This window comes from Malania oleifera, chromosome 8, assembly GCF_029873635.1.
Source record: "Malania oleifera isolate guangnan ecotype guangnan chromosome 8, ASM2987363v1, whole genome shotgun sequence".
NCBI lineage: Eukaryota > Viridiplantae > Streptophyta > Magnoliopsida > Santalales > Ximeniaceae > Malania > Malania oleifera.
Genome location: NC_080424.1, coordinates 63,955,228 through 63,973,982, shown reverse-complemented (window position 1 = coordinate 63,973,982; position 18,755 = coordinate 63,955,228). Strand labels below are relative to the sequence as shown.

The 18,755-nt window shown below is 35.2% G+C and overlaps 1 protein-coding gene across 3 annotated transcripts; it reads right to left on the bottom strand.

Moving 5' to 3' along the window:
• Positions 1-451: 451 nt before the first annotated feature.
• Positions 452-7,760, bottom strand: LOC131161835 (kinesin-like protein KIN-14R). Of its 3 annotated transcripts, XR_009138632.1 has the most exons (20): positions 7,393-7,753; positions 6,794-7,092; positions 6,534-6,705; positions 6,368-6,438; positions 6,106-6,289; positions 5,903-6,012; positions 5,693-5,792; positions 5,538-5,624; positions 5,221-5,397; positions 4,496-4,769; positions 4,114-4,275; positions 3,809-4,024; positions 3,693-3,730; positions 2,882-3,045; positions 2,496-2,747; positions 2,336-2,401; positions 1,776-1,850; positions 1,588-1,665; positions 1,379-1,450; positions 953-1,018 (listed from the first exon to the last, which is right to left on the bottom strand). XR_009138632.1 is itself a non-coding variant. In XM_058117815.1 (19 exons), exons 1-19 carry the CDS (start codon positions 7,616-7,618, stop codon positions 533-535), a joined length of 3,231 nt encoding a protein of 1,076 aa, XP_057973798.1. In that variant the 5' UTR covers positions 7,619-7,760; the 3' UTR covers positions 452-532. The 3 variants fall into 3 exon arrangements, 2 of the variants coding, with proteins under 2 accessions (XP_057973798.1, XP_057973799.1); XM_058117815.1 differs by lacking the exon at positions 1,588-1,665 and having other exon boundaries at positions 452-1,018; positions 7,393-7,760; XM_058117816.1 differs by lacking the exons at positions 1,588-1,665; positions 7,393-7,753 and having other exon boundaries at positions 452-1,018; positions 6,794-6,858; positions 6,930-6,987.
• Between the last annotated feature and the right edge of the window lie 10,995 nt (positions 7,761-18,755).

Sequence of the window (18,755 nt, the reverse complement as noted above, 5' to 3'; positions counted from 1 at the left end):
TTTTTATTATTTTTATACACATTGAACCACTAAAAAAATTACTTTTTAAAAAAAAAAAATTTGAAATTTTTTTAAAAATAATTTAATTTTTTTTACAATTATTATTCTTATTTTTATTTTCTTTAATTTCAAGGTTGATGAGAAACTTCTCATTTGGTATGATGGAAAACCAACAATCCAAAAAAGATGAAGATGTGCCCTATTCACTTCCCCCAAAATCAACCTGCATTCGTTTTGTTCGACTGTTTCAGTTTGATTTTTTTTTTTAAATATCCTTTCTCCCTCTCCTTCCTGTTCTTTTTGTTCTTCCTACAAATGATACATAACACAGATGACATAATGAAACTTCCTTGGGCATGCCTCATTTCTTTTATTTTCCCTTCCTCCAAAGTATGCAAGTATGCAACAACACACGGCAGGGAAAGGGTATTAGGAAGCAAAAACAGGTATCGGTTAATGGGAGCATAACAGAGGCCAAGCGAGAGAGTATACAGAAATCTTTACAGAAATGAAATGCACTTGCACACCATCTTTATCTTGACCAAAACCTTGATTTATTGTCCTTGACACTATGCAGGACTGGTTCTTTGTTAATTCTGTTATTTGAAAAGGGCCTAAGGGCGGTATTAGCTGGTTTTTGCATTCTAGTAACCCTTGCATATGCTTTAGATGGATCAATGTGTTTAGTCTTGTGGGATTCAGCTGGTAAGATCACTTTCACAGCTCGAGAAGCTGATAATAAGAAGTTGTTTTCCATCCCTCTGCTTTGTAACTCTCTTTTCCTTCCCAACTCGCGGAGGGAGTCTGTTCCTTTAAGCAAGGCAGACCCCTGGCTCAGTGAGTGGCCACTAGAGTTTATGCTCCTTGGATTTGGAGGTTCCACACTGCTTACAGTTTCCACTCTTCGCCAGGTTTTCCCTTCATGAGGGGTGGTGCTCAGTTTTTCAGCAGAACATAGCCGTGGTGGGTTTTTCTCCATGTGTTTCTCTTGCCTCAGTTTCTCTTCAAGTTCTTTGATCTGCCTCGACAGGAGGAAAAGAAATTAAGCAATGTAGCATGAGCAATAGAAATAAATAGGGTAAAAGACACTAACCTCTCCTGATGTTTGGCAAAAAAACACCGATTTCCTTGAGATTTCAAAATTTTCACATACTTCCCTTGAGATTTGTCAAAAAGACATAGCCCTCCCTTTGTGTTTTGCAAAAAGATAAATTTTTTGAGGGGGGTAAGTATTCCAAAAATCAAATGTTAGGGGAGGTTGTGACATTTTTGAAACCTCGGGGGAGATCAGTGTCTTTTGCCCAAATAAATAAGCAGCTGTATCTTCCTTTGTGGGTTTAAATATTCAGATGTTTATGAGTAAAAATGTCAAAAGAACCTTTCGATGAAGTAGGTTATCAGCTCCCTGGTTGTCACCTTGCATTTTCAGCTTGCTTTCAAGATCCTTGACCTGTAATGACAGCAATAAATTGATAGTGAGTCCATAATTATCTGCCAAAATAACAGAGAGAATGTTGGGTATGATAACCTTAAAAATAATGGGAGTTCCCACAAAATGAATAAGCAAATGACCCTTTCTTTTCTTACCCAAACATTCCACATCCAGCCCCGAGGGCCGAGAGATAATAATAATGAGAGGAAATCTCACAAAACATAAAAGGTTTCCTGCATTTTTAAACAGCGTAAAAAGAAGAAGAAGAGGAAGAAAAAGAAGAATTTTTTTTTATCTATTTCCATACAAAATAAGAGAAATGCGAATCTTCTGTTACAACAACCTTTTGTTTAAGGATCACAGCCTGAAACTCGAACTCTTGTCCTCTCTCTTTCAACTTGTTTTCAAGCTCATTAACCTGCGTAGCATAAGAAAAGCAATAAAAATTTCACGTTGATTTCAAGTACTCCCATCTTCAGCAATATATTAAGCATCTTCTTTCCAGAGACGAGGTTAGCCCACTCACTGCACCGTACAAGACATGAAAATCACCTCCTAACTGGACAACAACCAATATCACCAACTGACACTGCCCTAATGTTATTTATTATTAGATTTATAGTACGTTCAGAAGGCTCAGCCTACAAATCAATGGAATTCAAACCATTTCCAAGAATAGCCCACATCACATATTAGGTGCCGCTAATTCAATGCTAAAGAGAGAAAGGGGAAATGATGGTAGGACTTTCAATACCTGGATGTGGCGTGATATAATTACATTACAATAAAAAAAATTAAAGAAGGTTCAAATGAATCTAAGGTATTGATGCAAACGCAAAAGTTCAAGTATTTTGAAATTTCTGTTAGAATCATGTCAAACAAGTTAAATTGGGTTGCGATTACCTTGTGTTGAAGAGTCATGACCTCCTCATTCCCATGCTTTTTTGGCTTATCCCCTACTATCTTCACCTTCAGAAAAATTAATAGAAGTTTGATAAGACAATTATTTGTTCCCCAGGAACAAAGGAAGTAGGTGCATCAATGTAATTCATCTGACACCAACCTTTTCTTGAAGAGCCATGGAAATTTCTTCCTTCACTCTCACTTGCTCCAAAAGTTGTAAGAGCTGCTGCTCAAGCTGTCTGCATAACCGTGTCTTGCACCCTAGCTGGTGTTCTAGTTCATTAATCTTCTCCTGTTGATTTCTACAAATTCGAACCTTTCCTTTTGCCTTGCCATCCAAGTTATGACAATTCTCCTCTAGCTTATGTAAGGCATCATCTTTGGATTTGGATTCTTGCTTTGCCTTATCAAGCTTCAGAAAATCAGAGACAGGAAAATCAAACTTCATTTACCCACCATGCTCATCTTTTATAAGAAGAAATCTAGGATATGTGCTTGTGAGAGAATGCTCTATATGAACTAGAAGTTGGCTACTGTCAAGCTTACCATCATTCTCAACTTTTGAATCTCTCCAGTCTCAATCTGCTTCTTTGCAGGACCCAACTCAACTCCTCGAACGCGAGTTGCAAATGTCAACGAGCTTAAAGTCTCACACAGATCTCGCTCTAAAGGACTAATTTGAACAAACATCAATGCTTTGGAGTCGCCACCTGAGGCATGTGAAGGGAATATTTTACCAGTCAAATAAAATAAATTTCTGCATTGTGGAAACTGGCCTGATTTTTCTGGAGAATAATATATTAAAAGTATTAAAAAGAAGAATGTAAAATGAACCCATTCTATTACATAGTATATAATTTAATAACCATTTTGAATCAATCAAAGTGGAGGCTGTAAGTCAAGAGTGTCTGCACATGGATTGTCGCACAAATAACTCAAAATAATTATATTTCCAATCTATTTATATTAAATGTGCAAGACTTAACACAATGCTCATTCAACCTCACAGATTATACTTTTTGTAGAGATGTTAGCAAGTACTCATTTGAAACCAGGGATTCCCTCCAAACTTAAAAGTGTCCTACACTGATGCACTCACAAAGCATTCAGATTCAAGTCCATTCCAAATCCTGCTGATACTTTTTTTTTAAGAGATGTTAGTAATTTATAAATGTGTGGCCACAGGAAAGGGGTACCATTGTATCCAGAGTAGCTGCATAATTTACAGCTATGTCTGCCATATTATCCAGGAAAACTCATTATAAACAATGGATTCCCATTTCAATGCCAAGCTGTGTCAAAAATCCTCCTATTCAAAGTGCATTCAAACACAAATCTGCTTCATGCATTTGCTCACCTAATGAATCTTGAAGTAAATGTGTAAGCTTGGAATTCCTGCAAAACCCCAGGTCATATCAGAATATTGGAACTGCTAAGACATGTCTTCTAAAAATAGGAGGAGAAAAAGCAGACCTGTATGGAATGTGGCTGTTTTTTGTTGCCAAAGCAGATATCACATCCCCAAGAGCTGAAAGTGACCTATTGATGTTTTGTGCTTCCTTGAGCCGTTCCCCTTGCACCTCAGTTTTTGCTAGTCTTTCACTGCCTGCCAAATCCACAAGCCATAGCTTGCTCTTTGTGCATTCACCATTTATCAAATTCTTTGCTTCTACCTTTATGCAGAGCATGCTAGCAGAGGTAAATAAAATATTAGTACTTGAAATAAAACAAGGAAGAAAATTGATCAAATTTGAAAATAAATAAAGGTTGACACTAACCAATGAGAACGGCTACTGTGCTCATTCACATTGTTTGATCCCACAGCTCTAGCATTGCTCCCAGTTTGCAACACATCCCATACCTCCCTAATGTTCTCAACTTTCGCTTCCACAATCCCTGGTACATGATGAACCCCTTCAGAAGCTTGCCTTATCTCCAACCTAAAATACAAACAATTTCACAAACCTCAGTTTATTTTCCATTCCAAAAGCAGGGGATCTTAAATCGAGGCAAATTTGTTTATCATCCAACCAAGACTAGGAATTTCTTAATGGACTATGCCAAGGAGTTTTTCCTAGGATAATAAAGACCATAGAATGACCAACTTGGAACTTCAGATTCTTGGGTATTTGAATGGAATGCATGAGATTATGATTATACTTCTTTGATGTTGGTGATGCAGCAAGCAGGTCCCGGATTTGCTCATTGTAAACCTCAAGCACACTAACGGATATGTTGTATGCAAATGACTCTTTTCGTTGGTTGGAAGTTCTAAAGATATGCTCCAAAGTCTTATAATTGACTCCTCGGTTCTGCTCAGTACCCTCCATTGTGAAAGTCTTTCCTGTCCCTGTCTGCCCATATGCAAATATACAAACATTGTATCCGTCTAATACTGAAATGACCAATGGTGAGGCATCCTCAAACACATCAACTGTTAAGAAAAGAGAACAAGAAATCAATATGAATTTTTATTGAAGAATGTTTTAGTATCTCTCAACTAAATATCCATAAATATTTTGATCCAGAAATTACAACAAATAATTTGGGAATTTTAGTTTAGAACATTGCATGAAATGATCACTAAATTGGCCGTGAGGGAAAAAAAAGGAAAGAAATCCAGAACTGACAAAAACTTATGGAAGGGAAAAAAAAAAAATTGGTGACTTCAAGTGCAGAGAATTAACATGCAGGCTAAATTTGCTGATTTGGAATGTTCAGAATAACTGAGGAAACTTTCAAAAGTTTAAACTTGCACTAAATATTCATGGATTCAAAGAACACTTACAATAAAAAAGAAAATTAAGCTACGTACTATTGATGAAAACAAGGCAAAAATTTGGACTTGACAATAATCTAGAGAATTTCATCACTATGGTACATACTTTGATTGTCTTTCGGCATGTAAACTCGATCAAGTTTGAAAATTTTCTTTGTGGAGCCACCTGTAAGTACCCCAATATCTCCATCGTTCGCTGCAGCAAAATCTATGGCTGCTGCCTGTCCTGCTGATACCTCCTCCCTGCTTAACGGGCGGCATCTGCAAAACACCCTGATGTTCCCTGATTGCAGAGTTAGTTTGAGAAGATCGAGTCAGTTCCATTCTCATGCAAATGAAACCAAGCTCTACAAACATTGCAAATACACACACACACACACACACACAATTCTTGCAAATATAAATGCGCACACACACACATGCCTTTTGCTTCCAGAACTTCATTATAAAGCTTCTTTCTCATTGCCTGCTCCTCACAGTACTTCAATTTGAATTCATCACACTGTGAAACTGCACCAAAATGACACATAAGACACAAATTTCAAGAATAATTTCTGTATGTGTTCAAGAAAACTTACCCAATGCTTGTACTGCACAGGCCATCTTATTCAATTGAGGAGTTGAATCAGCAGACTTGTGTGCCTCCTGAGAGAGCTGAGAATGGTCTTGCTTCAGATTCTGTGATACATCATCAATTGATATTTTAGCTGCTCCTCCAAAGTTAAAATAAAGTTTTGCTTGTCAAAAAATTCTTTTGCTCTCTGTGCACTATCGAATTATAGCTTTACCTTTATTTTCCTTTCCAAGTCATTGATGGCTGCAGACCAGTGCTTCTTATCCTGAGCATACCTACTGGAAACATACCTCAGTTGCGCTGTTTGTTTTTCCATAGCTTGATCTGAATGAATTTTGTGCATGACCCAAAAATTTTCAGTTTTCGACCTAAAAACAGTTCAGAACAAGGCTATTGAATCCTATAGATCCATCTTACCTAGACTGTAATATTGGAAGAACTTGCTGTCAAGTTCTGTCCTAGTGTTCTCTAGCTGCTCATTTGCAGCTGTCAGTGACATCCAGGCCTCATAGCATTCTTTGGTCTTGATGTGGCACTTGGTACTCAGCTCCTCTATTTTCTTTTCGTACTTGGCCATATATTTTGTTCTTATTAGTTTATTCTGATATGCACATCAAATTAGTTCTGAGGTACATGCCAATTAAAAAATTTCCGGGTTCTACATATAATTTTTAGTCACCTGAGCTGAAGTAACCTCAATCTCAGCAGCACAGTTGTTGCAGATAAGATACCCATGTTCCACCTGAGATTCTTTATTCAAATTAAAAGAAACATAAATGAATCTAAAAAATTTATCTGTACAGAAGTGTGTAGTAATACAAATTAAGCATGGGAGAGAAAGATACCAAGTAATTCTGGTGCTCGGCGGATACAAATTGCACTAATTATTGGGCTTCCATGAATTCCTTCAAACCTTGTTACAATCGACCCATCCTCCCCCACAGAAACTCTGATATCCACTAATTGCAATGGCCTGTTGGCACCAACTACGGAATAGATATCCAATTCACATATGACCTACAATTGTCACCCATTAAAGGAAACTTTTCAGAATTATTGAAAAAATTGATCTCTAAGTATCAACTTTCATTTAAGAATTTCTTGCCTTCTCTTCTTGCACAAAAACGTCAAAGACCCTCATTCCTTTTGGACCATTTGTGTTTATGATTTCTGCAAAATGAAGATCGACAAAATAGTCTCCAGGGGATAGACTGTTGAATTGATAATAGAAGTCCCCAAACCTTGCTGACTGATAAATGGAGGGAAAATCACCGCCTTCAATTACAATTTCATCAGTTCTTAAAACATCCCCTCCTTGAAAATACATATCGGGCTTTGCATTGAAACTGGAATGTCCTTCTTCAAGGGCTCCACCTCCAGCATTCACAAACATCACTATGTAATCTGATTCAAAAAACAATAAATTTGACAAGAAAATAACAGTTGAGGTTTGTTGCCAACAAAATTAAGTAATAAGAGGTTGGGGATAAAAAAACAAATGCATCTTCAACAAATAAACCCATAAGCTTGAAATCCATGCTACCAAGCACAACTGGAGTCTCAGCGAAAACCAAGAATCTTGAAAACTCAGTTCAAATTCATTAAAGTACCACTAGAAAAAGTAAAAGAAAAAAGAAGAAGAAGAAGAAGAAGAAGGAATTAAAAAAGAAATCAAGATAATAATATAACGAGTACTTTTCATACCTGCACAATTTTTGGCAAGCCCTGCTCGAATCAGTCTTGAACCCGAGACACACAGCAGCGAATCTAACAAAGCGGCGTCGCCATCGCCGCCCCCGTGGCAGACACAATTTTTGCTCATCGGTGATGGTGCGCCGATCTTGTTCTGATCCGTTTCGCAGCCAAGAAGCTTGCAGGAGACAGAATTGGGGGTTAGGTTTGTGGGTTTTTGCGAAGGGTAGTGCTGCATTGAGTTAGTGCCATGAGAATTGAGTCTCAGCTTCAGTTGCAGGCTTGCAGCTACGGCGGCGGAGAGGTTGTGGAAGGCTCAACACGGCAGTGGCGGAGATCTTTCCTCATCTTTCCCTCGCTTCTTAGCGTAAGAAAAAGATAAGTTTAGTTTTTTCAAAATTTAAATTAAAAGGCCGTTGCCGGCTTTATTTTTTATTCCTTTTTAAAAAAAAATTCTTCTTTTTAAGTTTTAGCTTTGCCAGCTGAAAAAGGCTCCCCTTGGGGGCCAGTGGGCTCAATCTCAATCTCACTCAATTGGTCTGGGTGTGAGCGTCTTATAGGCCCATCAAAGAGAAGAAGGGTGTTCATTTGGATTTAAAATTTTAACAAATCTAATATCATTAATTAATCTTAAGTCGAGTCGAGAAATAAAGAATACGAGTTGTGTTTCGTTTGAGTTCAACGGTCGAGTTGAGTTGCATTCGCAGTTTTACTTTTATATAGATGAAATAAATAATATAATGAATGAAATACGTGAGAATCGTAAATTTAGAAAAATAAAGTTCCTTAATGTGTTATCATTAAAACATTGCTGCACCAATTCTGTTCAAGTAAATTACATAAATTAATAATTTTCCTTTTTATAAAAAACAAACGATAGTATCAATGTGTTGTTTTTTTGTCCCACATTGGTAGAATTATTCCACAATAGTATAAAAGGTTGTTTTGAAATTTTTATATTATTTGTCCCACATTGGAGAAATGTGTTTTTTAGACTTGAGGTTGAAGCTATATAAAGAGTTCAACTCTTCATTTGTAAAACAAACCTCAAAGTTGTACTTTATCAAGAAGTAGTGGATTGATCATTGGCGCCCGAGAACCAATAGTTGTAGTATTGGTGTTTGGCACAAGTGGGGTGCCGACACAACAATTGGTATTAGAGCTCGGTTGAATAGTGTTGATACGGAGGTGTTCTTCTGTTAGGATCCTTGATTCCACGTTTGATGCCTAAGAAAGACCTTGTCTAAGCTAGTGCTCAGAGACCATTGCGGCTCAGTCGCTCCCTGGAGGTCGGCCTGATCAAAGTGGAATTTCATAGGATAAAACAGAGTAGACACAGTTGGTACGTACTATTCATCCTAGGCCTTTTGCTTTGTTGGTTGTTATTGAATATATAGAAGATGACAGAAACTAGTGCAGCAGCAGTAGAAACTCTGTCCACACGAACTCTAACCCCTTCGACTTCGACATCATCATCGAAGACGATAGCTAATGCTCGGTTTGAGGTGGAGAAATTTGATGGTATTAATAATTTTGGTATGTGGCAATGTGAGGTGATGGACATTTGTATAAAAAAGAACTAGATATTGCTTTGAATGATAAACCTGTAGATATGGGTGACAGAGATTGGGAAAAGATCAATCATCAGGCATGTGGTACGATTTGTCTGTGTCTCGCCAAAAATCAAAAATATTGTGTTATGAGGGAGACATCTGCGAAAAAATTGTGGAAGACATTGGAAGATACATTTATGACCAAGAGTCTGGAAAATCGGCTCTATTTGAAAAAGAAATTGTTTTTCTTCCAGTATCAACCAGGTATTTCGATTAATGACCACATAAATGCTTTCAATAAAATTTTGGCCGATTTGTTAAATTTGGATGAAAAGGTGAAAGATGAGGATAAAGCCATATTGTTATTGAATTCTCTCCTTGATGAGTATGAACATTTGACCACCACTTTATTATATGGGAAAGATAAAGTTACTTATGATGCTGTTTATACTGCATCGATTAGTACTGAATGCAGAAAGAAGGATCAGAGGGTCCACAAGGAAACAGCAGAAGCACTATCAATAAGGGGACGTTCTCAGAGTCGTATGCCTGAAAGGAAGAGTAAATCTCATGGGAGGAGTAAATCTCGTGGGAGACCTGCTAAAGATGAATGCGCCTTTTGTCGTGAGAGAGGGCATTGGAAGAAAGACTGCCCTAAATTACAGCAGAAAAATAAAGGCAAAACACATTTAAATGCCAATATATAGCCAATGATGATGGAAGTGAGTCAGATTTTTCTCTTGTTGGAACATCTTCGTCACATTATTTTGGTGAGTGGATTTTGGATTCTGGTTGTTCCTATCACATGTGTCCCAATAGGGAATGGTTTTCTAATTTTGAAGAATTAGATAGTGGGGTTGTTTTTATGGGAAATGATAATACTTGTAAAACAATTGGAATAGGATCAATACAGTTGAAATGTTAAGATGGAACTATTAAGACCTTGACTGATGTTAGGTATATTCCAAGCCTAAAGAAGAATCTAATTTATTGGGCGCCTTAGAGTCTAAAGGATTCACTATCACTTTGAAAGATGGAACCTTAAAGATTAAATCAGGTGCGCTGGTGCTGATGAAAGAAATAAGGAAAAATAACTTGTATTATTTACAAGGTAGTATAGTTATTGGCTCAGCAGCTGTTGTTTCTAAGAAAGATGCAGGTTCAGATACAACCAAGTTATGGCATATGCGGTTAGCACATGTAGGAGAAAAGTCTTTGCAACAATTAGCTAAGCGAGGTTTGTTAAAAGGTGCAAAGGCGTGCAAACTTGAATTTTGTGAGCATTGCATTTTGGGAAAACAGACTAGAGTGAAATTTGGCACAGTAATCCACCAGACTGAAGGTATTTTAGACTACATCCATACAGATGTATGGGGGCCCACAAAAATGGCTTCGTTGGGTTGTATGCATTATTTTGTCACTTTTGTTGATGATTTTTTTAGAAGAGTTTGGGTGTATTCTATAAAGCATAAAAATGAAATGTGTGATATTTTCCTTAAGTGAAAAAAATTAGTTGAAACTCAAACTGGCAAAAAGATTAAACGGATCAGATCAGATAATGGTGGTGAATACACGAGTGACCCGTTTATGAAGGTATGTCAGGATGAAGGTATTGCTCGACTCTTCACAGTTCGAAATACACCACAGCAGAATGGGGTGGCAAAGCGCATGAATCGGACTTTGCTGGAGAAAGTTCGATGCATGTTGTCTAATGCTGGGTTAGACAAAAGGTTTTGGGCTGAGGCTGTTAGATATGCATGTCATCTCATCAATCGTCTACCATCATCTGCAATAGGGGGAAAAACACCCTATAAGGTATGGTCTGGAAAGCCTGCTAGTGATTATGATTCTTTACATGTATTTGGTACTATGACTTATTATCATATTAAAGAATCTAAGTTGGATCCAAGAGCCAAGAAAGCAATATTCTTGGGGATAAGTGCAGGAGTCAAAGGATACCTTCTTTGGTGTCTAGAGATGAAAAAAATGATTTTAAGTAGAGATGTAACTTCTGATGAACTTGTGATGATGAAGAAAACAATACGCAAGGAGTCACGAGTTGAAGAGAAGACCAGTAATACTCAACAACAGGTGGAGGTTGAGACAATTTTGGGAAACCCAGTAAGAAATGAGACTACACAAGGTAACTCTCCAGTTATGGTGGGGAATAGTGTACAAAAAGAGGAGATTTCAATTCGAGAATCTTCACAGCAACAAGAATCAATTGTTTCTCAAAGGCCAAGACGAGAAATTCGAAAACCTACTCGGTATACTGATATGGTGGCCTATGCACTTCCAGTTGTGGATGATAATGTTCCTTACACTTTCAAAGAAGCAATGAGGAACTCTGAATCAGACAAGTGGAAAAAAGCAATGGATGAAGAAATGCAGTCTCTTCATCAGAATCAGACTTGGGAGCTAACCCAACGACCCAAGGGTAAGAAAGGAATTGGTTGCAAATAAGTTTATGTAAAGAAAGAAGGATTTCCAGATGCAAATAATGTTCGCTTCAAAGCTAGATTGGTAGCTAAGGGCTATGCACAGAAGGAAGGCATTGATTATAATGAGGTATTTTCTCCAGTTGTTAAACATTCTTCCATTCGAATTTTGTTGGCTTTGGTAGCACAATTTGATCTTGAACTAGTTCAACTCAATGTAAAAACTGCATTTTTACATGGTGATTTGGAAAAGGAAATCTATATGACTCAGCCAGATGGATTTCAGGTTGCTGGAAAAGAAAATTGGGTATGTAAACTGGGTAAATCATTATATGGTTTAAAAGAGTCTCCAAGACAGTGGTACAAAGGATTTCATCAGTTTATGATGGGTCAGAAGTACATCAGAAATAAACATGATCATTGTGTTTATTTTCGCAGACTACAAAATGGATCTTTTATATATTTACTCTTGTATGTTGATGATATGTTGATAGCTTCAAAGAATAGGGAAGAAATAAACAAGTTGAAAACTCAGTTAAATCAAGAGTTTGAGATGAAAGATCTCGGTGAAGCAAAGAACAAAGAAGATACTTGGCATGGAGATTCGCAGAGATAGAATGAGAGGAAGAGTTAGTTTGTCTCAAAAAAAGTATTTAAAGAAGGTAGTACAGAGTTTTGGCATGTCTGAGCGGTCAAAACCAGTAAGCACTCCTCTTACTCCTCATTTCAAACTTAGTGCGGATTTATCTCCTAAATCAGATGAGGAACGTAAGTATATGTCACAGGTTCCTTATGCAAGTGCTATTGGTAGTCTGATGTATGCAATGGTTTGTACTAGACCTGATATTTCACAAGCTGTTAGTATGGTGAGCAGGTATATGCATGAGCCGGGTAAAGGACATTGGCAAGCTGTAAAATGGATTTTGAGATATATTATGAATACGATTGATATTGGTATAGTATTTGAGAAAAATAATACTATTGATCAACGTGTTGTTGGATATGTGGATTCGGATTTTACAGGTGATTTGGATAAACGTCGATCAACTACTGGATATATTTTTACATTTTCTAATGGTCCAGTGAGTTGGAGGTCTACCTTATAGTCTACCATTGCCTTGTCTACAATAGAAGTAGAGTACATGGTAGCTTCAGAGGCTGTTAAGGAAGCTATTTGGTTGCAGGGTTTACTTGAAAATTTGGGAGTTATTCAAAAGAGCATTGTTGTGTTTTGTGATAGTCAGAGTGCTGGCAAAGAACCAAGTCTACCATGCACGAACGAAGCATATCGACGTTCGGTTTCATTTTATGTGGGATATTATTGATGGAGGGAAGATACTTCTTCAAAAGATTGCTACAATTGAAAATCCTGCAGATATGTTGACCAAGATTGTGATAACAATCAAGTTCAAACATTGTTTGGACTTGATCAATATCTTGCAAGTATGAATAATTTTGGAAGGCGCTAATGATGTAGAACTTCAGAAAATGTTGGTGACTGAAAAATTTATTGAATTTATCGTCAAGGTGGAGATTTGTTGTTTTTTTGTCACACATTGGTAGAATTATTCCACAATAGTATAAAAGGTTGTTTTGAATTTTTTATATTATTTGTCCCACATTGGAGAAATATGTTTTTTAGACTTGAGGTTGAAGTTATATAAAGAGCTCAACTCTTCATTTGTAAAACACACCTCAAAGTTGTACTTTGTCAAAAAGTAGTGGATTGATCATCGGCCCCTGAGGACCAATAGTTGTAGTATTGGTGTTTGGCACAAGTGGGGTGCCCGGCACAACACAATGCACATATGATAAGTACTTCATAATTTTGTAGAAACGAACATGATGATAGGCATATTACTATTAATCACATTAAATCATTAAATGCAAAATATCCAAAGGAACTAAAGAGTCATATTTGTAAATATTATTAAAGTAGAAATCAAGTTGAAAACGTAAAATTTGAAAGACTCCAAGATGTGCAATACTATTGTCCACCTCACACGCATTTTTTCAAACTCAAATTAAGTACTAGTAGATCAATAGTATTACCAACCAAAATCCTACACAAGGAAAATTAACAAACTTGATCATAGTTGAAAGAAAATACTTTCTCTTTGTATCGTGATATACAAGCACTAAAATACATTGAGCAAATAAATTTCTTACTAGCAAACCATATTGACACTTAGTCATTATTTAAAGAAATAGGTCGAATATTTGATTTGAACTTTGAGATCTTACTAATTTAAAAGAAAATAATAATAAAAAAGGTAAACATGATAAGCACATTAAGATTGCTATTTAATGTGTAATAATTTCAATGTAGTTAAGACATGAAATTCTAGAATATTATTAAACTCAAATTTCTTATATTCTTCAAAATCATCGAAGTATCTCAAATATTAATTGGATTCTCACAAGAATATCAAAGTAATTTTGAGTGCATATAAGGACTCCTACCATACACTACAAAAAAAAAAAAAAAAAAACTAGTTTTTAGTGACGAAAGTATTAGTGATGATTTTAATTTTGTCACTAAAAACACCTTATTAGTAATGGTTTTTAAAAACCGTCACTACAAGTGCAAGTATTATTGACAGTTTCCCAAACCGTCACTAATAAGTACTTTTAGTGACGAAATTAAAACCGCCACTAATACTTTCGTCACTAAAACCCAACTTTCCCGAACCATGGCGAAAAACCACTTTTCGCGCGGAAACTATCTGGAGAAAATATTAGCTACGTTTCCTGGTGTATTTGTGATGAATTCAAAGCATTACTAAAAGGAGGTTATTAGTCACAATTATGTAACCGTCACTAATAGTAAATTTTAGTAACGGTTCAATAAGTCGTTACTAATAATGCATGTTGACTATGAAAAAGTCAACAATAGTAGTGGCAATTCCTTAAAACCGTCACTAATAATGCATTATTACTAATGGTTCTTCTAAACCGTCACTAAGAGTCTTGTATTAGTAATGGTTTATTGATCTGTCACTAATAATACCTTTTTTGACTAGGAAAAAGTTAATAATATTTGTGACGGTTTATCATAACCGTTACTAATATACCATTATTAGCGAAGAATTTGCTAAACTGTCACTAATAGTATTTTTTATTTTAAAAAAAATCAAAATTATTTATTTAACTAGGCTAGTGATGGTTTTACGAAAACCGTGACTAAAAGTCTACTAATAGTAATGATTTGTGGAACCGTGACTAATAATGCAATTGTTGACCGAGAAAGTCAACTATATTAATGACGATTTATTAAAACCATTACTAATATCTTATTATTAGTGACGAATTTATTAAATCGTCACTAATAGTGTTTTTATTTAAAACATATAAGAACAATTTATTTAACAATATTAGTGATGGTTTTTCTAAACTGTCACTAATAATTAAAAAAAGTAGTTTACCTTAAAGATAATCCAAACCTAAAGGTTAGGCATTCCCACAGAGATAGAGATGGCTAAGGAATCACCTCGTCATGCCAGACAAACATGCCATCCCCATTAGTGTTCTAGGTCACCTATGTGCCCAAGATGCATGCACAACAAAACCAATGCTACCCAAAATCATGTACATTTTGAATGAGCAATTTAAGACAAACTTTCATCATCTGCAGAAGATTTTTTTTTAATTTCTTTAAGACAGACTTTGTAGTATTGTGTAAAGGTTTCACGGAATATTACTATCATTTTTAGCTTCTTGAATGAATCAGGTCCTGAAGATCTTATTTTATCACTTTTCCTAATAGAAGCAACCTCTTTCAAATCTGAAGGGAAGATCAATATGTCTGGTCATGGACTGGGATTGTTATTAATTAACATAGTGGATGAAACAAAATGTAAGAGCTGTCATTGTTAGTGAAAATAACCTGCGTGCTCAAGATTCTCTAAATTTAAAACTTTTCAAGTTCATACTTTTTGGAATGATCGTGTACAGACTACGGTAGGTCAGTGTGGTGAAGTTTTACAATGATTGGACTAATTTTTTTAAATGCAATAAAGTTTGAGAGATCTTTTGAAGTTGTTCATCATGTACAGTAAAAAGGAATATTGGGATGCACGAAAGGGAACTAGTGTGTTTTGTTCAAATGTCTACGCATATATATATGGGTGGGTTCCTCGTGAAGATGATTACAATTCTGTAGAACCAGTAAGCTAATTAAGAGGCTATCTTCGTAGCAGTGGACAGAAAATAAAAAGAGTTGCTGATATTGTCTAGTATGCAAAACTTGACACCACAAATGAGAATTTGGATGAATTGAATATAAAATACATCGAGAAGAGCATGTCCTAGGTTTAATGAGACCAGAGCCCTTACACATCATATTATATAGCTTTTCCCCCAAGGAAGTCCCACTTTTATCATTTGCGGAAGATTTTTCTAGTTTTTTTAAGACTGACTTTGTAGTGTTAATGTGCAAAGGTTTCACAGAAGCATTACTCATTTTTAACTTCTTGAATGAATCAGGTCCTGAAGATCTTTTCTCACTTTTCCTAATAGAAGCAACCTTTTTCAAATATGAAGGAGCGATCTATATGTCTGGCCATGTACTGGGATTGTTCTTAACATAGTGGAGGAAAAAAATGGAAGAGCTATTATTAATAGTGAAACTAGGTGTATATACGGATTATCAGGAGCCATCTGAGTGGAGGAATTCGAGGTTGGTATCAGACGCAGTTAATCCGAAATAAGATTTTGCACTAGCCATGTCAATGCATGCATGGGTGGGTTGCTCATGAAGATGATTACGATTCAGATGAGCCAGTATGAGACTATTATCTTCGTAGTAGTGGACAGATAGGAACTGTTCCTGATATATATTGTCCAGGAAGAAAGACTGTCACTAATAGTCTTTATATTAGTGACGGTTTTTAGAACCATCACTAATCATTCAACTTAATTAATTAAGTAGCTCATATATTAATTTTAATAATAAAATTAATAAAATATAAATTAGTGACTAAATGGTTATCAAAACACTCTAGAGTAGCTTTAATTTATATTCAAATTTGTAATTAATTATTAATTTGGTTAATTCGGTTAACTGAATTAAAATTTATATGAACCGAACCGATAACTGATGAACCAAAAATTGATAAAATTGTAACCGAATCGAACTGACCCTATTTATCGACCGAACTGAATTGATTGAAATTGGTCACTTAATTCGGTGAATTCGGGTTTCCCCAAATTATGCTCATCCCTAATTGGTACAATATTTTTAATTTTAATTTTAAATGGCAGACTATTAGTGATGATTTAGGAAAACCATCACTAATAACATACTATTAGTGATGGTTTATGAGTTTTAGTGACGGATTTAAAACCGTCACTAATACTCTAGTTAATGTCCCAATTTTACCCAATTCTCCAAGCCTCCCTTGATGTGTGTATCATGGACTGGAATTGTGTATCAATTCCTGCTACAGATTCAATTGCTGGTTGTGTATCAATTTTCTGTGTTAGGTTTAATTTACTTCAATGATTCTGTTCAATGATTTTGTAATTTGTTTTTTAAAATTGATAATATAGTTGAGTTAATATTTTATTAATAATATTTATTAATGTCTGAATTAATAATTTTGGCTCATTAATAATTGATTATATTTTGTTGTAATTGAAATTTGTAATTTGATTTTCAATTGTATAGCACACCATTCTATTGGTGAAATTGTGTTTGAGAGTATGAATTTTGTAGTTTTAGATTGTAATTTGTATAGGTTTTAGACAGAATTCAGCATAAGTTTATATTGCATTTTATCCAAACTTGCACAAATCCAAATTCCAAGCTTGTAAACACAAGATAAAGGAATTTGACATCTTCTTCTTCTTCTTCTTCTTCTTCTGTTGAAGATGTTGATGTGGCGTAATTTTTACATTTTTGTTATGTAATTAATTTTCCATTTTCCTTTTAATATGTTGAAACCCTCTCTTTGTGATTACTGGTTTGTTCTTTGCCTTGAATGAACCCTAATCTATAAAATTAGGGTTTAAAATGAGGAGTGACTTAAAATGTTATCCTATTTTGAGTGTGCAGTACTATTCATGATCTTTGAAGAATATTAGTGTGTAAGCATATTACACACCAAAACAATTTATTAAAAATTGTGTTATATTCTCTGTTGAAGTGTAGTATTGTTGTACATAAGGAGAGTGAGGTTAAGGGATTAGAGTTTTCTACTTATAATTGTTGTTGAACAGTGGAACCAGTGACTTGATATGATTTTGAGAACTTAGCGAATTGTTGAACCTTGCAAATTTGTGTGTTCTGCGGGGTTGACTGTTGTGATTTCTCATTTTACATTTTTTCGTTTGCTAACTTTGTTGTGGGTTTTGATAATATATGCATATATATATATATAGACACACAGACACATTGTCAGAATTTTAAGTTATGAATAGTAATACAAGTTTCATTCACACCAACATTTGAATTAGTTAAAATGAGTTTTATATAGCATTTTTTTCCCATTTCATTAGATTAAATCCAAATTTGAAGGGATTCATGGTTAGCCTAGATATAAGTGCACCATTTATGATAGTATTATATATAACAAAATCATTTTCTAACATGGGTGTTAGAAGTGCTGGATTCTATTGGAAAATGTAAGCATCTAATTCTATACCTAAATTACATGTAATTGAGTTGAAAGCATCTGTATTGTGATGACCCAAAAATATATATACGATTAAAGCACAATAATAATAAAATAATAAAAAAGGTCATTAAGTTAATATCAATATAGAAGTGCTTTTTTGTAGGATCCTTGATTCCATGTTTGATGCCTAAGAAAGACCTTATCTTAGCGAGTGCTCAGAGACCATTGCGGCTCAGTCGCTCCCTGGAGGTTGGCTTGGTCAAAATGAAATTTCATAAGATAAACAGGATAGACACTATTTATATACGTAAATAAGTACATAAAATAATATTTTGGCTGACATAATTTATAGAAATATATGATAAAATAATAATAATATAAGTATCCTATGCGGGGCCTACAAGACTGTGTGGGGCCCACATGAGTCCCGAAGTCGTGTGGAGGTTTTCACGAGTCTTGAAGCTGTGTAGGGCTCATAAAATCGTATGAGGATTATTGGAGTTACGTAGGATCCATTTAGGTCTCGAAGTTGTGTGGGGCCTACAAGACCATATGGGGCCCACATAAGTTTTCAAAATTCAAATTTAATTCTTTTTCAAAAATAAATAATAAAAGAAATGAATACTAAAAATAGTTTAAAAGTAATAATAATGATAAAAATAAAATAAAATAATAAAATAAATAAATAAATAATTAAGTAAGTAATTAATTAAAAATTTATTTAATGGGAATGGTGGCTGTAATGCCCCGAACCCTTAATCCAGGTC